Below are 25020 nucleotides of genomic sequence, written 5' to 3'. Positions count from 1 at the left end.
CAACACTCGCTAAGTGCTTGCAAGATAAGGTTTCTTACTTCTTGGTTAAGGAATAAAAGACTAACGTCAATTTATACAAAAAAAAAAAAAAAGTACTTACTGATTAAAGTAACCGAATCAATACAAACATTATCATCTTCACTTTGTAAATAAGATTAGGAAAATGACTTTTAGACCCACCCAACCATTGATCCATCGCAATTTCAAGAATCCTCTTCCGACGTGTTACGTTCAGAAGCTGAGAAAGCGAGTGAGAACCGTGGAGTCCACTCTGATCAGTGCAATGCATGACTCCATTTGACGTGCGGACAAAATTAATGTCTTTCTTTTCTTTTTGTGGTCCACACTGCAAGATAACGCATTGGTTTTCTTTTGGCCAGTGGTTGCACTTTAAATGTAAAACGATTCTTTTACTATAAAGGCCAAGCATGCATTTAATTCACAGTGATTTACTCTGCCACATTAATGAATATTTTCAAAATTCTACCCTTTTAAGACATAATATTGCCCAGCTTTTCTTGGTTTGAAGTGGTAAGCAGAGTAATTTACCATTTGAGGAATATGACAACTCAACCTCATTTAAATCCTTTTAAATTAAAAGAAGTATAACAAAAGAAAAATTAAAATATCTGGAGGCCAAAATTTGTTATTATGTCAAGTATTTTTCTATTTTCATTCATAATTTCAAGAGTGCATAAGAGTCAGGAGGCATCTATTTTAATTAAAAAAGGAAAGGAAAAAGAATTTTTCTTTTCATAAAGTTGCCCATAAAAGAAACAAAAAAGAAAAGGAAGCGAATTAAAGAAAACTTAATCACCATTCTTATCAAGTTTTGTCGCAAAAACATTTGTCATGAGTGGAGCCCACTTTTGGGACCCACCAGTAACGTACTTATATAAGTCGCTGCAATTTTCAGTTCCATTATATCTAAGATGACACGTGGAAATTTAGTCCCGGCCTTTTCTGTTTTCCTGTAGTAATTTCAGTATTCTCTGTACATTTAGTCCGTTTCAAAGAAAAAGGATGAGCCAGAAAGACTGAATTTAGGATTTTATTTGATATTCAGGTGAGCCCTTTGAAAAAGCACCCTCTCTCTCACCATATAAATATAGCTTCTTTTTTTTTTTTTTCTTTTTTTGAACTTTTATAGCTTTCCTTTCCTTTCCCTTCCCTCAATAAAGTAACGGTTCTGATTTGTGAAGATTAGGTTTTATTTAAATTCCTCGTTATTAGCGATGTAATCTTGATCATTTTGGTAATTTGCTTTTTTTTTTTTGTTTTGGTTTTCTTCTTTATATCTTTTTTGATCTTCAATCGAATCTTAAGGTTTGTTTGGTTAATGAGAAAATGGACGAATCAATGTCGTAGAAGACTATAATTAGTTTCAGCTTTCACGGTAATTTTATCGCTTTCTTTTTTTCAATCGGAGCCGCGTAGTTGCCTTTATTTGCCGTCTTCGTTGATTATCAGTCTCGATTGTTGAACTCTTTTAATTAGAGTAAGCTGAATCATTCTTCAAAACCTTACTTTGTGAATGTTAAATTGGCTAGGATTCAAGTCGAGATTATCTCTTGAATTTTGAGTTCTTTAAATCAAGCTGATACGTTTATACATACAATTACAGAGCTATTACATAGAAGAGATCAAAGAAAAAGGTATTTACAATAATTATCCAATAGGATAAATACTCAAGGAAGCTCTAAAGATTATCATTTATTAACTCAAATTAGCTGGCTCTCCTACAAAGGAATTTTTTAGTTGTTTGTATAGAAATTGGAGTATTTTTATTATCAATTCTTTTCTGGGTTGTCAAATTCACTCATGTGAATAATTGGAACAGTTTCGAGAGGAGGAATGGCTTCTGAGAACAGGTCTACTCTCAATAAAGAACTCCTTTTCTTAATCTTGCAGTTTTGCAAGGATGAAGGATATAAAAGAACAGTTCATATGTAAGCTACCATTCATCACGTGTTCAAATGCAGATTTTTTTCATTTATATCTTCTGTTTTTAACTGATTTGATTTGTAGGTTTGAGCGCGAAAGTGGGTGTTACTTTGACATGGAGTTTTTTGAAGATATGGTGCTGAATGCAAAGTGGGACAAGGTTGAGAAATATCTTTCTGGTTTCACAAATGTCAAGGACAATGTGTACTCCACCAAGATTTATTTTGAAATCAGAAAGATGAAGTTCCTTGAGGCATTGGACAAGTAAGCTATTGCTTTTTCTCCAAAAGACATTCAGATAAAGCATCTTCATGCATATATTATGTGTCTAGCTTTTGTTTTACATGAGATTGGTTGATTGTTGCACAGCAATGATCGTGCAAAGGCTTTGGATATCCTGATGAAGGATTTGAAAGTTTTTGCTGAGGGCAATGCAGAGCTGTTCAGAGAAATGACTCAGCTTTTAACATTGGATGATTTCAGGTACATGTTTAATGCTAGTCTCTTGATTTTAGACTTTTGTAACATTAGCATGATGATATGAGAGTTAAAAGATCCTTCTGGGTTTGACAGGGAACATGAGTTGCTCTCTATGTATGAAGATGCAGAGTCTTCAAGGCAATATTTGATGGATCAACTTAAGATACTTATTGAGGCAAATCCTGTCTTCCATGGAAAATTGAAATTCCCAAGCATCAAAAGCCAAAGGTTGCGACGTCTCATCAATCAAGGGTAGCAGCCTTTCTCTCATTTGTTGGTTTGCCTTCTCCTTTATGTTACATTAACCTTTTTCTCAGTGAAAAATTTAATTCATTTGACTCTTTAATTAAGCTAACTGGAATGACTTTCTAAATCTATCTGTTGTAGCTTCAGCAACTATTGAACTTCCCTTTATTGCTAGACTTCTCTGCCAGACATTGAGACAGAACTAATTTTTCCTTGTGATCTGACAGCCTGAACTGGCAGCACATTCAATGTAAATATCCTCAGCCAAATCCTGATGTAAAAACCCTCTTTGAGGATCATGTTTGCCAATGGCAACAGAATCATTGGTTCATGCAGTCAACTGAGAATCCGCTGGTAAGAAAAGGGGAAAAAATAAATAAATCTCGTATTTTTCCTTCTTCCTAACAAGTTTGAAGCCAGTGATTATCTATATTATGATACTTATGAAATGCTTGAAATTTTCATGTTTAGCCTTCTCAAGATGCATCCGTGCCAATTTTCCCTGCCAGCTGGATTTCTGGTCCATCTATTGAAATTCATGCTGTTTCTAACGAATATATCTGTCTGAGTGATCCAATAACACTAGGTAGTGGTCGTAACAATTTTATTGATTTTTTGTTAGATCTCAGAATGAGGTGATTTTATGTATTCATTCTCTGCATTACACAATGTTTTTCTTAACTTTATATTGCCTCTATTGGCAGCAACAACTTCAAATAATGTTGGGCATTCCCATATTATGTCTCAAAAAAGCCCAGGGGGAACTGAAGATGAGGTAATGTGAGTCAAGTTTAATGCAGCTTTGCTTTTCACTGCTATCTCTAAAATTATTCGTTTACCTTTATGCTTAGGTCATGTCTATTATTCTGCATAATGGTCGAAATCACAGCCCTGCATCCAGCATTTCTGATGACTTGCCCATTATCTCCACAAATAATGATATGCTTCAAAGGACTGAACCAATCAGCCATACCGACTTGCCAAGGACTCTTGTGCGGATATTGAATGAGGTGTCTTCTCCAATGAGCATGGATTTTCATCCTGTACAGCAGACTTTTCTTCTAGGTTAATTGCACTGCATGTCCTCCCTCCCTATTTGCTGTCTACTTTATAGAGATTATTTAAATGAATATTCTATTTCGAATGATGTTGACCTATTGCTTTTGGTTCTCTCAGTTGGAACCAGCATTGGGGACATAGCGTTGTGGGATGTTAATTCAGGGGAAAAAAGGCTTTCAAGAAATTTTAAGGTTTGGAATATTGGAGCATGCTCAACGACACTCAAGGTTTGTACCCTTCAAGACTTTGTTATATATCTTAACAAGAAATTAGTTTTGAAATCACTTGCATGATTTTGAACCTAAACCAATTTGAATATATGCAGACAGCTATGATGAAAGATCCATGCATGTCTGTTAATCGTGTTGCTTGGAGTCCGAATGGTTCTTTCTTTGGTAAGTTTAAAGAGATTTGGAAAACTTCATTCAGAAATAATGAGTGATTCGGATATCATTTAGATTGGAACCAATTTTTGCTGTGCCTTTAAATAGGGGTTGCATATTCAAAACATATTGTGCAATTGTATTCTTACCATGGTGGCACCGATGTTCAGCAGAAATTGGAGGTAGCTTAATGTGTTTGATCCAATTCTACAACGATTGATTTTGCTGGTCTGGATCTGACTAACTCGCATTTTCTTTTTCTTGTAAAATTTAGATTGATGCTCATGTTGGTGGTGTTAATGATTTAGCTTTCTCCATGCCTAACAAGCAACTTGTGGTCATTACTGGTGGTGATGACAAGATAATTAAGGTGGTTTCCTTTAAGTCTCTTTTTATCTTAAATGGTAATTTTACATCATGAAGAAAGTGATCAATCAGCGAGTCGATTCTTTTTAGGTGTGGGATGTCATTACTGGAGTACAAATGCATAATTTAGAAGGCCATGAAGCTCCTGTTTATTCCCTCTGCCCTCATTGCAAGGAAGATATCCATGTATGAACTACTCTTGATTCAACGATACTGATAATGTGGGACAGTTCACTTCTATCCTTTTTGTTGGTTTATATAAGATGGTTATACTTTTTCCCCAGTTTATCTTTTCAACATCCGCGGATGGCAAGATAAAAGCATGGCTATATGATAACTTGGGAGCCAGAGTTCATTTTGATGCTCCTGGTCTGGCATGCACAACAATGGCATATGGTGCTGATAATAGAAGGTTTGGTTCGTTTTCCATGAGCCTCCATTCATGATATGTGAAATGTTATATATTTCCAAATGACTGATGAGCTAACTTTTGGTGTTGTAAGTGAACTCTTTCACAGGCTTTTTTCATGCGGGACTAACAAAAATGGAGAGTCATTCCTTGTTGAATGGAATGAAAGTGAAGGCGGCGCAAAAAGAACCTACCAAGGACTTTGCAAAAATTCTTCAGCTGTTGTGCAGTTTGGTCCAATCAAGAACAAGTTCTTGGCTGCAGCTGATGACCATTTAATTAAAATATGGGATATGGATAAGGTTGAGCTTTTGACAACTATCGACGCAGAAGGAGGCTTGCCAGTAAGTTCTTCAGTTTTTCAATCTTACTTCTTGAGAAATGTTACCTAGAAAGTTTCACATTCTTCAGGCTGATTTTATATTTTGTTGGAATTCTAGATAAAATTTCAATATAACATATAAAAGAAGGATGGTCTAAGCTAGCCATTTACTTCTTTTCTGATTTGAAGGCAAACCCTCATATTCGTTTCAACAAGGAGGGCAACTTGTTGGCCGTTATTGCAAGCAAAAACAAAATCAAGATTTTGGCAACAGATTATGGTCTTCAGTTGCTGAATGCATCTGTAAATGGTTTTATTGATTCCTCTTCGGATGTCTCTGATGATTTGAGAAAGGTCAGCATCTTTGTTGTTATCTTACTGCTTTTGTAGAAAATCTATATTTTCTTTCCTGATCTTTCTGTTTGGTGTAGCTTGTAATAAATCCAAGTTCAAATGTTGCTAGTTCTGGAGGCGCTGATGGACATGTCCCAACTGTGAGTAATCATGAAATGATTTTTTTTAAATAGGATTCATATGATATCACATTGTGATAAAAAATTCTATTTTTATTAGAACATGAGTCATATACTAACATATTAGCCTTCTTCCAGAGTTGTGATGAGGAAAACTTAAAGGAAGTGAAAAATAAATTTATTGACAAAACCAATAACAAATCAGATGTTTGCAAGACCATCCAAATCAGCTGGCCTTCTCAGTGCCAGTTCTTGCAACTTAGTGGTCACGGGAAAGCGGATAAGGTAAATTCCTCAATAGGAAATGGCTTCACAAGCATGAGAAGAATTTTACAAGTTCAAATTTAATTGCAAATACTTTCATTCTATGCTTTCAACCGGGTTATATCAAGTTTTGAAACATTTGCTTTGTGAGAGTGAAACTTCTAAGATGCAGAACCTTGTATGGCTTAATTAATCAGGGAATGCAGGAATTTTATGCTCTTTCTCTGACCATTGCAGATATCAAGGCTGATATACACTAATGCAGGTAATGCCATTTTGGCATTAGCTGCAAACGCCACTCATTTGCTTTGGAAATGGCCTCAGAATGACCTTAATTGGAGTGGAAAGGTAACAAAGAACCAATTACTTCTTAAAACTTTCTGCTTTCAGTTTCTAGTTCTTGATAACTTGGAAGTTGTGGAAATGATTTTGTTGAGACATTCAATGTAGGCTACAACCAGTGTTGCCCCTCAATTGTGGCAACCAAGAAGCTGCTCCCGAATGATGACCAATGACCTTACAGGCAGCAAGCTTGAAGAGGCTGTGCCTTGTTTGGCTCTATCAAAGAATGATTCTTATCTATTGTCAGCATCAGGAGGGATAATTTCCTTGTTCAACATGTTGACATTTAAGGTTACCCAAAAATTTTAACTCAAAAAAAAAGAAAAAGGTTACCCGAAAATTTTATTGCATTATGTGGAATTCGCTCCAATTTTTTGTTCAGTTCAAAGCATGAATAATATTTTACTTACCAAAATTGAAATTTTCCTTACCAACATTGAAATTTTCCATTCAGTACAAACTAATTAATTGAGTAAATCACAGTCCACTAACTTTCTAGTTTCTACCAACTATGGCATTAATGTAAAAGGCATTATGGTTGCTAGATAATTTCAAAAAATTAGATTCATGCATCTGCTTCTGCATGCTATTTTTAGGTTTCCTACTGACCTTTCTCAATTTTTTTGAGCACAGACGATGACGTCTATCATGCCTCCATCACCTGCATCAACAAGTCTAGCTTTCCACCCCCAAGATAACAACATAGTTGCTATTGGAATGGATGATTCCACCATTTTGATATATAATGTTCGTCTGACAAAGGCATGCTTCTCCCTCTTAAACAGAATTGTATGAATTACCTGAAATATTACTGTTTTGAAGAGACATCCAGAGACAAGGTTGTTGTTTGTATTTTACGCAGGTTAAAAGCAAGCTCACGGGTCATTCTGGAAGAGTCACTGGCCTTGCTTTCTCTAATGCCATGAACGTGCTGGTTTCTTCTGGAGCAGATGCTCAGGTTGGTATTTGATATTTTATGGAATACATACATGAAACCTTAAAAAACTATTGGAATACATACCTGAAACCTTAAAAAAACTATCTTACTATCTCAGTCTTGTTCAAACATGGGAAAAAACTCATAATTGTGTTTCTCTAACTGCAGATTTTCACATGGAATCTTGATGACTGGGAGAAATGTAAAAGCAAACTCTTGCAGTTCCCTGGTGAGAGAATCCCAGTAGTGGGTTCAAATACCCAGGTCCAATTTCATCTGGATCAAGTGCACTTCCTCGTTGTACATGAGACTCAACTTTCGATCTATGAAGCCAAAGAATTAGCATGTGTAAAGCAGGTTTCTCTCTCTCTCTCTCTCTCATTCAGATGCACGTTTAAGCTCTCTTCTTGCCAGTATGCTGTTGATGATTTAAGTAGAAAAATCTTCTCTTTTGTTTTTGGCAGTGGGTTTCAGAAGATTCTCCAAGAATCTCGCAAGCAACATTTTCATGTGATGGCCAGATGATATATGCCTGCTTTATGGATGGAACAGTGTCAATATTTGGTGCTTCAGATCTTGAATTAAAATGCCAGATCCTTCCCACTTTGTACCTTCCTACTAGTGCAAGGTATGTCACACGGTTCATGCAGCAAATTTTCATAAGTGCAACTGCGTAGCCTTCCCTTTTTCTTTTTTCTTTTTTTTTCTGATTTTTCCCATTTTTAACCATTTATGTTATGTTCACATCTTCCTGTTGAGATTCCTTTCCGTCACTCTAATGGAATCTGATATTCTGATTTCTAAGTAAGCTTTCCTGAATGTTACGGATGGTGGCTGCAGATTAAATGTGTATCCCCTTGCTATGGCGGCACATCCTCAGAAACCAACCCAATTCACACTGGGACTGACAGACGGTGTAATAATCATTTTTGAGCCTCGCCAACCTAGTAAGACATGGTATGTGGGTGAAAATAAGTCTACAACTGCAAGCAGCTTGCTCGAAGATGATTAGAAATCAAGTCAAAAATATTTTTAATTTTGTAAACAAATGATGATTCCACTTGACGTCATGTGTTCATATCGGTATTCTGGATATGCGTAAATCAGCTATGCGCTACGACAGTTCGGCTAATGATTTGCGACAAAGAATGCTGTTTAGAGAAAAAGCCATTGGACTTGTTCAATATCAGAATGGCCATGTTTGAGTGTTACAAACAGTTCATGCTAAATGTTTTTAACCATATGCTTTGATTTGATTACCTAATGCCAAAGTAGAACAAAAAGATCAGCAGTTTCCTAGATAGCAAAGGAATTTGGAATTTTATTGTTCATTAAGCTGGGTTTTACCAGGACCAAGGACCCTAACACAGGCCATTTTCAATATCACGTAAAAGAGAAAGGTAGAAATTGCTGTCTGATATTAAATACAACAATACAAGCCATGCCTTGTTGCCATGCTTTCCTAAATAACTTCTTAACAGGGAAAGATTCAAGTCGCCATCTTGCCTAAATCACCTTTTAAAATGCATCCAATACACAATTTCATACCGAAACAAGCAGGACCTAATCAGTAATTTGCGGAAACAAGTACCATTATTAGTCTCGATCTACGAACGCGGAACCCACCAACTAATGGGTCTTGCAAATGCATGTAATTATTTTAGATATTACATTCAAATCAAACGAGTTTAAATTGCCATAAGTTCTCACACCTGTGAGAATACTTTTTTTACATCTTCAAGCATCCACCTCTGCTGCCGCAGATGCATAACTTACACTACTGTCTCTCATAGTTTTGCACTGACTAGATTGCTCATACCGGAGGAATTTGATCTTTATTCTTGTTGAGCTGTTCCTCAGCATCTGAAATATTCAAAGATAAGCATGACCATAAAACAAGATGGGGGAACTCAAAATAACCATTCTGCAAATAGGGTAATGGCTAGTTTTTAAAGGGATGAAGGCTTCCTTTATCAAAACCCCTTTGATAGCTTTCAAGAAAGCTTTGAGGCACTTACATGAAGGAAAACACTAATTGGATGGCGTCCACAGATAGTGTTATCATACTCCAACAGATATTCTTTGAATGCATCTGCATCTCCTGTTTCTATTATATCCATACCCATCTTGTCTAAGGCCTCAATTGATTTGTGTATGGCCCCATACTTCTTGTCATAGTGCATGTAATTGAACCTGACACCAAAAGCAAAAGGTAAATATTTGTGAAACAATGTAGAAAACCATAAGCAATGTCAATCTATATTCATCCAAACACAAAGACCGAATAAGCTTCACTGGTGCATATCATATGATAGAAAACAATAAGATTTCTTTAAAAAAAAAAGAATGTATTTATACTTTTGATAGGTATAGAGTAAATAAACATCATCTATGCACCAGCTGAATGAGTGGTGTCTGACATTTTTGAAAAGCAGAAAGTAAACCAGAAGTAAAAGTAACATTTCATGTAACCAGGATAGTGTAACAGTCTACATCATACAAAGCTACTTCCTTTATAAGGGTCTGGGGGTGAGGTAGAGTGCTGCTAACTAGCCCACAGCTATATTGAAAGACGTAGGTTGTATAACATGCAAAGACATCTTTTGGCTGCATCATTCTCGATGAAGATGAAATTTATAAGGAAAGCAAGACTGAATCCAACATACCGAGAACCCCAGTGACAAAAATCTGATGACACAGAGAAGAAATTTTGAGGATCATCTACATATTTGGCCAACAATTTTCCGTACATTGCTTCATTTTCAGCACTAAGAGCACCAACCAAAATGGGCACAACTTTCACTGGATGCCTATATCATCATCACCCAAAATCAGCTTCAATTAGAACCAAATGTAGAACCTTATTTAATATATGGATAAAAATTACCCCTCAAATACTTTTGCAAGATAAGGCAAGTGCATTTCCATGCTATGCTCAGCTTCATCAACTCGTAGATCCATCAATTCAAATTTTCCAGTAGCTTTCAGCTCTTCAATGACTGAAAGATGAAACAAATATGACTGTGCTTAAGTTTTGTATGGAGGACCATTAACACAAAGGGGACAAGGAGGCTTAGGAATTTGAATTATATATATATAGTAAACACTCAAACATAAAAGACCTTTCACAAGCTATTCTTCTCAAACCAGAGGGTAAAGAAAAAACAAAACCAAAAACACCAGTCAATCAGCTCAATAAAATATATACAAAATCATACTGGACTTGTCAACAAAGCTAATCTGATACGATGAGTCAAGAAGAAAAATAACTTTTAGCGATAATGCAAATGGACATCACTTCACCTTCCAAATCAATAGGTAGGTCCCCTATTGGTGTCTTGTAAACTGTAGCAGTTGACAATGCACATTTTGGAGTGTAATAATGGTGAGATGGACCAAGAACGAATACCCGAGAACTGAAATTGCAAATTTTCTCAAACATCAGTAAGTTTGGGAAATAAATGACGCAGATGAAGTAATTAGTTTTAGCTCAATTACTATAATGTTCAGAGAGCAGTCAGTACGCAACATTTGAACAAAAAATGGCTCAAACTATGTGTAGTGATTAAAAAACAATGAGCATATTTCCTGAGAATTGAGATACATAGTGTAATATTAAACTATAGCAATCAAAAGAGGAGAAATATAATAAAAAAGCGCACATGTTCGTTGGGTCTATGTTTCCGAAAGCATAGGCAGCAGCACGACCTGAATATGAATAGCCTGCATGCCTGAATTTCCCAAGCCACCATCAAACCAGAGACAAGAGAATACAATAAAATTTTAGTTTATGTTAGAAGAGGAACAAGCAATGGGGTGAAAGAACAACTTACGGAGCTATTACACCTCTTACATCAGAAGATTTAGGCAAGCCAGCCGCCCTGATCCATCCATCAAGCTCTTCCGCTAATTTTTTAGCTGAGAACACATAGAAAATCAACTATGTAACAATTAAATAAAAAAAAAAGAGCAACATCTGCATAGCCAAGAAAATCAGTATGAGACTTCCTAAGCCATTTAATTGATCAAATTCTCAAACACTAAAAAAAATTATTTCTTTTCACTTTCCTTTCCTAGAAGTTTGAATTACAAAGGTAATAAGCTACATTTAAGGCATGAATAACGAATTACCTAAAGCCTTTCTAATACAAGTTGAAATTATTAATCTTTTCAACTTCAGAAGATCAGTCCATTGAATAATATTCTAATTCAACGCTTAAATTATTAAAATTTTCTTTTCTTACAGCTTTATTTAACAGATGACTTATTTATTCCAGAAATAACACTACTTAAATTGACTCTTCGAAATTACTTAGCTTAGCCCCTCACTTCTCATTTTTTTTTCCAAATTGAACGATATTTTTGTTTGGACGTGATCATTCGTAAAAAGGTAAGCAAAAGCATGAATCGGAATTAGATTATGAAAATTATTAGGGTTTCAGAGGAAGCAGAGAGAAGAGAAGCAAAAGAGCATTAAAGGACTTACGGTTATCAGTGTACCAAGATCCTGCATGAGAAGCTCTTCTGATTCTGTCCATTGAGAATCGAGTGAAAGCCCTAATCTTTCGATGGAAATTTGGATTCAGATTCAGAAATGTTATAGCGATTGTCGAACAAAGAAGAAGAAAAAGAAACACTTCTTTAAATAATGATAATTTCAAAGAGCACTCTCTCTACTGATTCTGAGAATAGATGCGAAGTGTCGAGCAAGAAACGTGTTTCAACACGTTAAGCTGTTCGTGGAATTATTACGCTACATTTCACCTGCGTTGCTCCTCATGCTTTTTTATTATCCTATATATGAAAAAGATTTCGGTAATTTGGAAATTTTACAATTTTTGGAATTAGTTTAAGCAGTGAATTATTTACTCTAATTTTTTAAGTAGCTATTTAAAATAATTAAATCATTATATACTAGCAATGTGTAAATAATTTCATAATTTATTATATATGAATTTATTATTTTTTAAATAAATTTAATAAAGTATGCAACAATTTTATAATTTCGTCATATATACTTTTAAACTTTATTAATTATTAATGAAATAAATTATTTTAGTAAAAAAATCATAATATAAATATTTTAGAAAAAAGATTTTGTTATGATAATCTTTTTAAAACAACGGCATTAAAACTTTAAATAAAATAATTTGATTACATTATTTCGTAATTTATCTAATATTAGTTATTATGCTCTCTTCTAGTACGAAAAGATTGGCAGTAACATTTTTCCTTTCCATTGCCAATTTGCCATGCCAAATGATAAATACCCCCAACAATTTCTTCTTGTTCCCATCTACTCCACTGTCTTGTCCAGCACTGCCTCTTCATTACGGCTTTTGCACGCATATTGTTTATAGATATAACAAAAAGAAAGGAAGCCAAATTTGAAGTGAAATTAGACACCAAGTTTTAGTGTCCAACAATAAAATAGATAAATAAAAGAAATGTAAAGACTATAATTTCCTTAAAAACTTAATGCTTTTAAGCCTAAAACAATCTGTAGTGGAAACGGAAGAGATTACTGATGTACGTGATAGAATGATTTATACAAATCAAATTCCAAATTTCCATGAATTCGACTCTGAAATGTAACGTATGAAAACAAGGTATCATCATAATATTAATGTGAATACAAATATGTTAAAAGCTTCAACTGACCTGAGGCTGAGCAAAAATAGAATTTTACAACAAATGATGATGACCTATATGAATAACAAACAAGATGGTCTTACAACCAAAAATTATCACCCTTGAAAATGAACCAATCAAGTCATATACCACTATCTCAAAGGACAAATTGGTGTGTGAAAATGAAATCCCCAAAAAAATGACAAAATGAATGACTGAACTGGGTTTCATGCCCAATTACAAACTGCACTTGCAATATCAAACCAACACCTCACGAACTTTTGTTCTTTGCTGCCAAAGCAAACAACCAAGCCGGACACAACAGTCCATGAACAAAAAACAAAAGACCTGCAGTTACACAAAGGATCAGACACGATAGGGATGGCACTGATACATGTATTGAAAGAAATCATAAATCAAATAAGATAAATGGCCATATAACCAAGGAAAAAAAAAAGGCTAAATGGTTGACTAGAAGCCAGAACACATTTAAAACCAAGATATAATTTCAGTTTGTGATTGAAGCAAACTATTTTTCATCCATGCGATGCTAAAAACAGTTCCTATTTTTAAATGAGTAGATCACATCAAAAATAATTAACAGCTATAAGATTAAGTTCATCATGGAAATTGCTGATAAACAAGCTGAACAGAAATAAGCTTACCTATCTTAGCAGCACACAAACACTGATCTTGGAAAATGAATTAAACAAAACTGAAGCACTTGCCTAATGCCCCAAAAGAATACCCAATCAACAGAAAACTTAAAGTTGCTCCAAGACTGAATGAAGCTTTGGAGCCCGGCGACGGAACAATGGTTCTAGCCGGAATGATGGAACACCAATCTGCCACCTTTTCACGTCATACATCTCATTCCATGCCTGTACAATCTCATCAATTTTGAATCCTAAACCTACAATAAAATTAAGGGGTAAATTTTTTCCTGATAAACAAATTTTCTTGACAGTAACAGAGATGACAACAAAACATGTGCAATAAGAAAAGTTCATAGATGATTCTTTGCAAATACCTTCCAAAGCAGTCTCGTTGGAACAGTGGTTCTTTATCATAACAGCTATATCTGTTGGAGAAGCTCCAGCAAGTTCAAATTTCTCAACAGCAACCTCCAAACATTCTTCCCACGATGGCAACCCAAGCTTGTATTCCACAACAGAACGCTCATAAAGCAAGGTGCCCCATAACAGGTATATCTGTGAACTCATGTTTGCAGCCTGCTCAGCAGCTTCTTCAGTAGAGACATCTTTAAACAACATATCTAGCCCCATTTTCTGCAATTGGGCCTTGTATTTATCAAATTTGGAGAGTCCATTCAGTCGCTGCTCCTCCATTTCCTCCCACATCTGCATGCCCCTCTCCATGCTGTCCTCTGCCTTGTTATAAAGCTGCAGGACCTCCTGGGAAGGCCCACTCTCTAAATCAATCTTGCTACCAATTGCATGGTACCAACAGAGTTTTGCTAGCTCAAACTGTTGTTGCCCCAATGCAAGAAGACCTTCATGAAAATCTGGTTTAATTTTCAATGCTTCCTCGTACCTCTTTGCTGCCAATACATATTCTTCCTGTGCCCACTCATATGCACTCTTAATCTGTGCTAGTATAGATTCCCTTGAACCATCTTCTGTAAAGAAGACATGCTTCCTTGCCCTGGACATGTGAACATTTCCCCAATTGAACATTGCCAGAGCTGCCATCTCTTGGAACTTGTCTGCAGCGATTTCAAAAAGCTCCTGTGCATCTTCACTTGTCACAGTATCATCCATTGCTTCTGAGTATAATTTCATACCAAGTTCATGAAGATCCAAGTAAGAATCAGAATCAAACCCGACATGGTTCTTGAAAAGTCGTGCAAACTGGACAATCCAATCCTCCACACATGTTCCCTTTATAGCTTCTACACCATGATCTGTATTACCATTCTCAACAACATTAGTCAATTTCTCTTCACTCTTGACCGCGTCCTCTTTACTTACTCCTTCATAAGCTGGTTCCTGTTTGGGACTAACTTCAACAATATAGAACCTAAGCGATCCTCCTGAAATACCACCAGATGATTCAGCTAACCTAAGTTCATCTGTTGTAGTGATGGTAACCAAATCACCCTCTAGATCCCTGTATTTCACAAGAATACCCTTCAATCCCGGAAACCTATCCCGAACAACATCCCTCACCAAATTAATAGTGCAATTCACAGGTAATTGTGCCCACCTAATATCCTCTCCAAGCACCAACTTCACAGTCTTTGTAATAACCTTTTCTTCCTCAACAGCCTTCTTCTCCTCCTCAATAGTCTTCATAACAACCTCTTTATCCTTGACCCTGACAACACTAACCTTCTTCTCCTCCACAACTACTTTATCCTCTGCCTTCTTCTCTGCCGTAATCTTATCATCACTCTTTTCATTTGTCTCAACATTTTTTCCTTTGTTTTTCTTCTTCCTTAACTTCTCTTTCACCACTTTTCGCAACCGCATAGCCCCAGAAGGCTCATTATCAAACAAACCAAGTTCATTTTCATTAACAGTAACACCCTTTTCATCCATAGCCTTTTTAATACTCTCTAAAACCTCCAAAGCGGACAAATTATTGGGTTCAATAGTTAAAACATTATAAGCATCCCTATAAGCCAAATCCAATCTATTCAAAGCTTCATAACACCTAGCTCTTTTCAACAAAGCCTTGCTATATTTAGGAGAAACCTCTAAAGCCAGATTGCATTCATTAATGGCGCGTGGGTACTCGCCGAGACCCAATTGCATATAACATGCAGCCATGTTGCTTCGTAAATAAGCGACATCGATATGGTTTCTAGGGAGGAGGTTAAGGGCTTTTTCGTATTTTAACATCGCGCCTTCATGGTCGCGTTTCTGGAAGAGTCGGTTACCTTCTTCTTTGAGCTCTTGAGACATGTTGATGAAGATCACCGTGTCTTCATCGAAAGCTTTCGACGTTCGATCGGCAGCGGCCGCGGCACCTTTGTTTTGCTTGTTGGCTTCCATGGCTTTCTTGGCTGCTTCTTGAATCTTCTTCTTCCCCGTTGGCTTCCCCATTTTTTTGGATTGAGAATTTCCAAACAAAAAATAACAGCAAAGAAAAACAATCTGATAATAATGATTTTTAGGAAATTACCGCTAATTTCGAAGCGGAATAAACGAAAGGAATATTTGTATACGCTGATGGTTGTGAAGAAATGAAATGAAAGAAATTTCTTATTATTTTTTATTTCTGCAATTATTATTATTTTTCTTTGTTTTTTCTTTATCTGTTGGTTTGGTTTTCGGGTCAACGTTTTCTATGGGAAATCGTAAAGCCACATTCTAAGTAAGCGCGTTTAGTGAACCGTCCAATTTTGTCGTGCCGTTGCATTGGCGTGGTGTCACTTTCTTTGGAAAGTGGGGGAAAATATGGAATTTATCATTTTGTTGTTTACCTTACAACCAAGCCCACCAATCTCCAACTTAGGAAAAGGATTTTCCTGGATGGACTTGTCATCATGTATGTCATTGACAATATCCCTGTTAATCTGCAGTCTCCTAGCCAGTGTTATGCCACGAAAGGTGTATCTCATTAACGGGCGTTTATGAACATTGATTAAAATTAATTAAATTACTATTTTAAAAGGATTTTTGTATTTGATGAACTGTTTTCACTAAATTTAAATGCAAGCATTTAAATGCATCTAATGGCCGGTAAATGATGATTTCTTTTGTGGTCTATGGTCTCTGAATTCACGTGAATTTCAATTAAATATAAATTTGAGTTGATTTGGATGACAATCTCTGACATATGTTTACTTTTTTGCTTCTTTAAAAATACTAGTACTTTGTTTTTAAACAAAAAAAAAAAAAAGGTTTAGTATCTAATTATGCTTCAATCACCAAAAGTTTATTATCATGGGATTTTACACATTTGACTCTGTGTTTTGCTGGAACATTGGTGCATGCCTTCAGCTTCCTTCTGCATTTTATTTTAAACAATGATGAAATTCTAATCATTTTGATTGGTCGACTTACAAAGACAAGTAGTGATACAGGCATCAACTAGATGAAACCACTTGTTTCTCCAGTCCATGTTGATGTAAAGAGTAAGTACCACCAGCACTGTTACGTAAGCCACAAGAAAACTCAAGTAAAAAGCCAGCATCTCCATAAAGCTGTTCTCTCCCTCCTCATGACCCGCAGGTGATTGTTCCGGAGTTGGGTTACAGTCTTTCTTCAACATTGGCCCGCAAAGAAAAGAATTTCCCTCATAGCTATTTTCCACGAAAGCACCAAACTGCGCTTTATCAGGTATTTTACCAGATAAATTGTTGTAAGCAACAGAGAAATATCCCAGCGCAGTCAGCTCAGTAAGCTGTTGAGGAATTGCTCCTGTCAACTTGTTGTGAGAAAGGTCCAAGCTTTCTATGTTCTTTAGGCCCGAAAAGATTGTTGGAATTGAACCATTCAATTCATTATGTGAACGATCTAGTGCACTGATTAGCTTTAGCTCCCCCATTTCAGGTGGTATTCTGCCTGTCAATTTATTCCAGGAGAGATCAATTCCAGTCATGTTGTATAAAAAGTTGTTCCTGTAGAAGTCAGACCTGTTCTTGGTTGTGAACTCAACAGAGGATATATCATAATATACAGGTTTAGCATAAGAAGGTATTTGAAGTAACTCTATATAGCTGCTTTCATATGAATAGGCTGACAACTGTCGATCACTATCCAGAGAAACAGCTATACGAAATTTTCCAGAACGAAACTCTATTTTGAATGGTATCTTGTTCAAGCAACAAGGAATAGGACCTGAGAGATTGTTGTGAGAAAGATCTAGCATAGTCATCATAGACGACTGACACAACTCAACAGGGATTCTTCCTTCCAACTGGTTTTCTTTCAGAAGAAGAATGCTCAAACTGAGATTGGAAATCCAGCTGGGAATACCTCCGGTCAAGTAGTTGTTTCTGATGTCTAGAGTCACCAAAGATAAGCTTTGAGAGAAGGATTTTGTTATTCGTCCCGTGAACTTGTTGTCATGCAGGTATACCTGGCGAAGGGATATTGGGCTAATGCAAGATGGGATAGAGCCTGAGAGATTGTTCTGCGAAAGATCAAGAATTTCAATGTTCTCATATGAACAAAACTCAGTGGGAATCGGTCCTTCAAGATGATTCCCGGCCATCAAAAGTGCTTGCAGATAAGTCAAATTTCCCATCCAAGTTGGCAGCTTACCTGATAAGGAGTTATAACTAACATCTAGACTCTCCAAGTCTGAGCTGCTGAGCAAACTATCTGGGATTTCTCCAAGAAAGAGATTCCCATTCAAACGCAGTATTTCTAAGCTGGTCAGATTAGAAAACTTTGGAAACATTTCGCAACTAAGATTACTGTTTGACAATATTAGAGCATGTAAAAGAAAGCAGCCAGAGACCAAGCTATCAGGTATGTCTCCCAAGAGTTAATTGTTTGACAGGTCCAAAGCGAGCAGATTTTTCATATCACCGAATGAAGAAGGAATGCTGCCTTTGAAGGAATTCGTTGAGAGATTCCGATGTTTCAGATTTGGGAGATAGACACTTATGTTTGATGGGATATGTCCTTGAAGCTGATTGCTGGAAATATCAACAACGGAGATGAATGTGCTAGGACGAGATGGAAGAGGAAATTGGCCTTTGAAAGAATTATTTTTCAAATATAGCTCTACCATTCTTGTATTATTCTCCATCAACCAAGTAGGGAAATCTCCTTCCAAGTTGTTATCAGAAAGATCAATCACTCTAAGATCATATTGGTAAGAAAGAAATTTGAACATGGATCCTTCATCAACTGAACAGCCTGAAAGACGGAAGATCTTCAGTTGGAGGCGTGGAACCCAATTATGATCATCGATTTCAACCATTAATCCATTGTTATCACGGATAAGCTCAAAGACCTCAAGCTTAGAATGGTTAGCAAATGAGGAAAATGGGGCCAAACTTTGGAATACATTGTGAGAAAGGGAAAGAAACTCAAGGGAAATGAGGCTAGAGATGAAAGATGAACTGATGTTCCCCGAAAACCTGTTTCTAGAGATATCCAGAACTCAAAGGGATGTCAAGGTTTCAACACAGGAAGGGATTGTGCCTTTGAAACTGTTATGACTGAGATCCAACTCTTCAAGATCCCTAAGTTTGCACAAGCCTGCCAAAATTGTTAGAAAACAAAGTTAATATAATAAATACTTTTTAATTTAATTCAATTAAAGCACTTGGTTTTCAAGTACAACTAGAATTACTAAGCAAATCCGTGGTGCCATTGAGAGTATTATCACGCAAGTATAAGCCTATCATGTAGTCTAAAACCTGAAGAAAGTTGCTGCTAATATTACTGGAAGAGACATCCAAGACCTCCAAGTTTCTCAAACTGTTAAGTCCTAGAAAGGAAGGAAGGTGGAAAAATCTAGGTATGATAAAACATGTGTACAATGGACCCCTCCCGAACTCGCACATAGCCGGAGCGCTTTATGCACTGGGCTGCCCTTATTTTTTTTTTAGTTGTGCATACCTTCAATAGTAATGGATCCTTCCAAGCTATTATCGTTGATATAAAGCCTCTTGAGCGAATGGAGATTCCCAAGAGACAGTAAAGTACTCATGTTGAGCTTATTTGAGTTTAGGTTCAGGACTTTCAGTTTGCTCAATTTTTTAAGACCTGAAATAGAAATCAGCTAAACCAAAGGTTGACTAGGAAACCATCAAGTGCCAAATGGAATTAAACATTGGTGGTGTACCTTGAATCTCCATGAAGCTTTCTCACAAATTCTCACTCAAGTCCAACTCGTCCAAGTTAGACAGAGCAGCCAGTTCTTCAGAGAACAATTATCATGACATGAGCAAAGTTACATGAGATAAGAGATTCTTGGATCCAGAGTAAAATGGAAGAATGAACATACCTTGCAAATGAGTCACTCCGGTCATTAAGTTCTTAGCCAAATACAAAGTAGTAAGTGAAGAGATTGCTCCAACATGTGCAAGGATGCTGTCACGAAAGTAACCTCCGCTCAAATCAAGGAATCTCAACTTGTTCAGTTTAGACAATCTTTCAAAGCCTGTTGATCGAAGAGAATTCGAAAAAAAATGAATATTTAAACCTCCTTCCTATTTCACAGCAGAAAGACAGAATTCTGAAATGATAAACTGAAAAAAAGAAGTTTCTAGTACCATCATTATCAGCCAAACCAGAAAACATGTTTGAAGACAAGTTTAGGGAAGTCAGATCCTTAAATGGAAGAAAAAGGGTGGCATCCAGAAACACATCTTCATAGACTTCACGGAGATCCCATGAGCTGTTAAGAAAAAGCTTACTTACTCGTTTCGTTTCTTTGTCACACACCACATTTTCCCAACCACAACAGTCACTATCGTTATCCTCCCAAGAAGTAGGAGCATAGCTCTCGTCCGGATAGAAAGATGTTTTGAGTTTCAAAAGAGCAAGCCTCTCTTCCTCATGGCAACCAAAGCATTGGTAATCGTTTAACTGTACCAGGACCAAAGAAAGCCAGCGCCGTGGTATTGGAGGAAATTACTTCAAATAAGACAGATTGCGTAAAATTTCATCAAAAAATAAAACGGAGCGGAAGTACGGTCATTTTCAAAAGGACATTATCACACTGTTATAGAATGAAAAAAGATCAGATCGCAGCAACGAAAAGTGAGATGGTAAAAATTAATATGATTCAAGTATTATATTCTAAATCATTCACTAATAACGTGAATGATGATTTTAAATAGGTTTTCAATAAAAGATACGTTGTAATCATGAAAAATAAAAATTGATTGTAAATATAATTTATGTAATAATGGAGATGAAAGAAGAGATCACATTTATTTTGAGTGTGTCTATTTAAAAAAAAATTTAACAAAAGATTCTTCAGCTATGTATCATTAATAGAAGAGTATGAAGTTGAGACATAGATCTGAGCTTGGCAAAAAACAAATCAAAAGAGAAAGCTTTGATTTCAATTCTATTGAAAATGATTTGGAACGGATGTATATATTTCATATAAGAGAAAGGAATCAAAAGATATTCAAGCAAAGGGGGATAACGACTGCACAAATGGTGAACAAAGTAAAGAAATTATAAGATACAGATTGCATGAATTGAAATATATTACAAGCGATATATTAAATAAAAAAATTTAATGAAGATTGAAATTTAAATGTAAAATTTTTAGAATAAGTTGTTAATGAATTGTTATTTCTTTGTTTGCTGAGTTATAAAACAATTATATTGTAGTATATTTTTGTTGATTTTGAATGAGTAAAAATTCAATTTATCCCAAAAAAAAAAGAAAAAGAAAAGAAAGCCAGAAAATCCACTTCATGGTTTTAAAGAATCTATTGGTTGTGCAGCTGAGAAAGAAGACATTGATTTATATAGAAGTTGCTTTTGCAGACCTTTGGATTAGCCCTCAAATCGACAAATTCTCGAGTGGTCCAGCCCTATATTAATTACATGGACCTATGTGAGATGGACATCGAAAGGTAATATACTAATATATATATATATATATATATATATAATAATAGTAGGCACCAATGGAGAGAGCGCATAGGTGTTTATATGAGCATAAAAATATACACACTTCTCATATCAATTTTTTAACCTAATAAAGAAATCATCTAATTCTATTATTTTTCAAAAGTGTCATCAATAAACAGTTAGATGTACGTAACATTATCTTTCGCAGCTTTTCGGAATTCTCAAATTTATGAGTTATATTTAATTAATTATTGAAAAAGGCTTTTATATGAATTTCAAAGTTTAAGTTTTATTAATTTTATAAAACATTTACTCTTAATAATTTAATATTTTAATGCGGTAAGTATAGGAAATTTTGTTTATTGAAGGCCTTATTAACATGGTTCTTGAAATGGGATCAACAAACAGAAATTGAAGTTCTCCCTCATTTGGTTGTGGAAAGAAAGTAGTAAAAAAGATGAAACGAATCATCATGGCATGGAAGGAATTTAACCAAAGTCTACATGTAATGAAATTCCCCCGAAACAAATCCTTTCAATCTGATCATGCGAGTCTTTTAACACTACAAGGTACAACCCACTTATGGACCTGGATTCTTTGATTACTGGCGTGGATTGGTTACAGTTTTATATGGACAAACCACACTAAAGGACTTACAACATAGAGTGAAGCTGCGGACCACAACTGCAAAGAAACAACCATTCCCATTCCAGCACACAAAGTGAAAGAAAAGCTTCTTTCAAGTGTCTCTGTCTGCTTCTGTCTGCTTCAGGACCTTCACTTAACTGTTTTGTATAAAGGCGATGGCGTCTCTCCCGCCCATACATTACCCAGAAGATTAAAGGGAGCATAACTCTAGTTGAGACCATTGCCAGCCCTATATAGATCCATCTATTATACCGCCGTAGACAAGGGCAGTGTTCTACATAAATGCCTGTAAAAGTTTCCCTCACAAATGTGCAGTCTTGTAGCTGAACAACGAAAGGAGCATAAATTTATAATGCAGAGCCCACATTTACCGCAGCTGTCATCTGGTCATAGAAGGCCGGAGTTAATCGTCCTGTTGTGGTGCATATTCCAGTTGCAGAAACCTGACAGACATAGTGCCTCCATACCTGTAGTAAATGATAATATCTTACTGTAAAATAAGTCCAGATCTTGCAAACAAAAGAAAACATACAGAAATTCTTGGCAGCCTACTTTCTGCCTCAGTCCAAGTTTGTTTGCATGTTAATAATAATGCATTGATGTTGCTGGGTCCAATGAATTTACCTATGTTGCATTATCTGCATTCACTTCACCAGCAGTGCAAATTCGATCCGTAAGGTCAGGAAAGAAAGAATTGCAGAGTACCGGCACCAATGGACCGGATTGATTGAAGTACATGGTTGGAAAGTTATGAGCTGGTTAATAACTTCAACAAGCTGAGAAGTAACTTCCCTGCTTTTCAACAGTGTTTCTTGGGCTGTAGCATTGTCCACGCAAGGCAGTATATCATCTAAAGCCATATGAGCAGTGTGATTTTGGATCCAATCATGCATTCCAACACAAGTATCTGCAGCTACACTAGCACATCAAAAACAAAACATCACAAGGAATATAGGTTAAGCTATGTTAAAACTTATGGAGAACAAGGAATGTTCCAGTGACAAGCATCCATCCTAGTATCACCAGGCTGAAACAGATATAGTTTTAAACCCTTCTGTTAAGAAAGATCCTCGTTGAATCCAACCAAAATCAGAGAAAAAACTGGAGAATGAAATTCCATCTTACTCACATGTAAACAAGAAGCTGCATCCCAAAAATTGAGAATACTTAAACAAAATTAGATTGCACAAATAAATGAAGTCACAAACTTTCTAAATTCTGAAAAAACGAACTTTCGCGAATTCTTACAAAAGAAACCACAGGGACTTACAGATTCCAAGAAATGTCAATAGAAGCATAATAGCAGCTATTGCAATAAGAGCCACTCTCCTGTAGCAGCATTGAAATACATCTTTAATGAAAGCTTTTCTTGGAAGCACTAAAACATATAGGTAAACTTCAGAATCCTTCACTTACACAGAATCTAGGAGATCTCATCTGAATTATCCACTGTTTTGTCAACTAGAGTGCTACCAGAAGAATTAATTTTTGCTCCTATCTCATCAATATCAGTTTGGACATTAGAAGGTAGAAAAATTTTTATCAACTCCGATCTACTTAGCTGACGCAAGAGAGTCTGACATATCCTTTAGTTTCCTGATACTCGTAACTGCCTGATTTACAATATATGCTCTGATACCATTTTCAAAGATGCGGAAAAGATCTTTTAATTTTACAAGTTGTTTTACAAGTTTTTAAGGAGATACTGGTACAGAAACAGGATAGGAAAGAAGCAAGGTAGCTAGGATGGAAGCCTCTGGCATTATTAGGAATGACCCCCTTTATTTATAGCAGAAAAAAGGAAGAAAACAGTACCAACTTGTGCTTATCTTTTACTGTAGAAGATTTTATTATTTGTGCTCCTAAAGTGATAACTACAGTTCTGCTCTAATGATGCTACAATAACTTTTATCGATTGATCTAATGTTGTAGAGAGCTTTGTTTGTTTCTGTCAATAGCTTGAAAGAGTAGCTTATTCTGATTTAGAACAACTTATTCTTCGAGTATATTATCCAGATTTTAAAATTTTTCATCGTCTAGATTATAGGATTGAGGAGATACTTTTCTGGACTTGTTCCACATCCGTCAACCTTCTTGGTATTGGAAAAAAATTTCTTGAGGGTGATCAAGATCTTTCATTGTTGAAAGCTGATGCAGGAGCTTTAAGGCCTTTGGTGCAGATTCTATTTTCAAATCTTCATGTGGAGCATAATATGTTAGGACAAAAATTCTTTTGCCATCCGTCCAGGCAGCTGTTCTAGGAAAATTTTGTCTAGTGGCCATCTCAAGCAAAGTTTTTGCCTTTTCGATCGTAGAAATTCCTATTTAAAATTGGCAGTGCGACGAATTTGAATATTTTTGAATAATTTTGTTTAAATCATTCGGGTTTTCTAATGAATCCATTGATGGTTCCAACAGAGTTCTTGTATGAAGTTTTTGAGCTTTCCAAATCTGATAGGGTTGATAAAATCTTTCTCTTTGAAAGATTCTTAGAAAACTGGTTATCTGAAAATCAATATAGAAAAAACGTCGGACATATTTTGTCATTTGGTGAAAATGATGCTTAATGAAAGCTGGGAAGTATTTGATAAGTTCAAAAGAAAAATTTTGAACAAGGATTTCACAAACAATTCCTAATTTGATACTTATTATATCGAAAGGATCATGATTTAATCTAAATTTAAGTTTAGGGATTTGTTCTCTAAGTTCTGTGGTAAAAATATATGTTGCAAAATAGAATTTTGAAAATTTTTCAACTAATAATTTTTTTGTTTGTTGAAGAATGCTGAGATTTATTTGCTGGAATAATTCTTTGGTTAAAAATACAGTAACTTTTTTGAAAAGAAGTATTTGGTATAATTTTCCTATTTTTGGAGAATTTTGTTTTTCAAAATACTCACAAAGTGACAAAAAATTATTTATTTCTTGTATAGAATATTGATTTTCTTCCAGAGCAAAGAAATTTATATCCTGTTGTTTTAACATGTTAGATGC

The 25020-nt window shown here is 35.6% G+C and overlaps 6 protein-coding genes across 19 annotated transcripts; 1 reads left to right on the top strand and 5 right to left on the bottom strand.

Moving 5' to 3' along the window:
• The first annotated feature begins 921 nt into the window (after nt 1–921).
• Nucleotides 922–8513, top strand: LOC111286668 (protein TPR3-like). 11 transcript variants are annotated; one of them, XM_089762773.1, is made up of 27 exons: nt 1031–1498; nt 1625–1655; nt 1841–1949; nt 2029–2208; nt 2314–2427; nt 2518–2676; nt 2898–3024; nt 3142–3256; nt 3375–3445; nt 3522–3735; nt 3847–3956; nt 4055–4124; nt 4221–4294; nt 4387–4482; nt 4569–4664; nt 4763–4890; nt 4982–5231; nt 5399–5563; nt 5641–5703; nt 5821–5967; nt 6184–6294; nt 6397–6579; nt 6922–7050; nt 7151–7246; nt 7394–7582; nt 7690–7853; nt 8066–8513. In XM_089762773.1, the coding sequence occupies exons 3-27, from the start codon at nt 1855–1857 to the stop codon at nt 8235–8237; spliced, it is 3318 nt and encodes a 1105-aa protein (XP_089618899.1). In that variant the 5' UTR covers nt 1031–1498; nt 1625–1655; nt 1841–1854; the 3' UTR covers nt 8238–8513. The 11 variants fall into 11 exon arrangements, with proteins under 11 accessions (XP_089618901.1, XP_022732509.2, XP_089618899.1 ...); XM_089762780.1 differs by having other exon boundaries at nt 1246–1498; nt 4997–5231; XM_089762779.1 differs by having other exon boundaries at nt 1329–1396; nt 1551–1655; nt 4997–5231.
• Nucleotides 8514–8608: 95 nt separating this feature from the next.
• On the bottom strand, nt 8609–11840 carry LOC111286670 (uncharacterized). 2 transcript variants are annotated; one of them, XM_022876780.2, is made up of 8 exons: nt 11712–11840; nt 11059–11143; nt 10888–10956; nt 10529–10641; nt 10113–10224; nt 9892–10035; nt 9244–9418; nt 8609–9088 (listed from the first exon to the last, which is right to left on the bottom strand). In XM_022876780.2, the coding sequence occupies exons 1-8, from the start codon at nt 11761–11763 to the stop codon at nt 8963–8965; spliced, it is 876 nt and encodes a 291-aa protein (XP_022732515.1). In that variant the 5' UTR covers nt 11764–11840; the 3' UTR covers nt 8609–8962. The 2 variants fall into 2 exon arrangements, with proteins under 2 accessions (XP_022732515.1, XP_022732516.1); XM_022876781.2 differs by lacking the exon at nt 10888–10956.
• Nucleotides 11841–12817: 977 nt separating this feature from the next.
• Nucleotides 12818–16107, bottom strand: LOC111285201 (protein PHOX4-like). Of its 3 annotated transcripts, none has more exons than XR_002689697.2 (3): nt 13887–16107; nt 13522–13769; nt 12818–13204 (listed from the first exon to the last, which is right to left on the bottom strand). XR_002689697.2 is itself a non-coding variant. In XM_022874513.2 (3 exons), exons 1-2 carry the CDS (start codon nt 15922–15924, stop codon nt 13621–13623), a joined length of 2187 nt encoding a protein of 728 aa, XP_022730248.1. In that variant the 5' UTR covers nt 15925–16107; the 3' UTR covers nt 12818–13204; nt 13585–13620. The 3 variants fall into 3 exon arrangements, 2 of the variants coding, with proteins under 2 accessions (XP_022730248.1, XP_089618917.1); XM_022874513.2 differs by having other exon boundaries at nt 13585–13769; XM_089762791.1 differs by lacking the exon at nt 12818–13204 and having other exon boundaries at nt 13521–13769.
• A 2209-nt stretch (nt 16108–18316) lies between these two features.
• LOC149518562 (cuscuta receptor 1-like) lies at nt 18317–19639 on the bottom strand. Its single transcript, XM_089762770.1, has one exon. It carries the CDS (start codon nt 18755–18757, stop codon nt 18317–18319), a length of 441 nt encoding a protein of 146 aa, XP_089618896.1. The 5' UTR covers nt 18758–19639.
• Nucleotides 18904–19920, bottom strand: LOC111284890 (uncharacterized). The gene is made up of 5 exons (XM_089762771.1): nt 19790–19920; nt 19628–19702; nt 19402–19548; nt 19133–19270; nt 18904–19038 (listed from the first exon to the last, which is right to left on the bottom strand). Exons 2-5 carry the CDS (start codon nt 19638–19640, stop codon nt 18941–18943), a joined length of 396 nt encoding a protein of 131 aa, XP_089618897.1. The 5' UTR covers nt 19641–19702; nt 19790–19920; the 3' UTR covers nt 18904–18940.
• On the bottom strand, nt 19650–20485 carry LOC111284441 (receptor-like protein 9a). The gene is made up of 4 exons (XM_089761592.1): nt 20480–20485; nt 20058–20373; nt 19790–19945; nt 19650–19702 (listed from the first exon to the last, which is right to left on the bottom strand). Exons 1-4 carry the CDS (start codon nt 20483–20485, stop codon nt 19650–19652), a joined length of 531 nt encoding a protein of 176 aa, XP_089617718.1.
• Between the last annotated feature and the right edge of the window lie 4535 nt (nt 20486–25020).

This window comes from Durio zibethinus, chromosome 6, assembly GCF_047325235.1.
Source record: "Durio zibethinus cultivar Kanyao isolate XHJ-2024 chromosome 6, ASM4732523v1, whole genome shotgun sequence".
Classification (NCBI taxonomy): Eukaryota; Viridiplantae; Streptophyta; class Magnoliopsida; order Malvales; family Malvaceae; genus Durio; species Durio zibethinus.
Note: the sequence above shows the minus strand (reverse complement) of the source record. Positions and strands in the feature narration are given on the sequence as shown.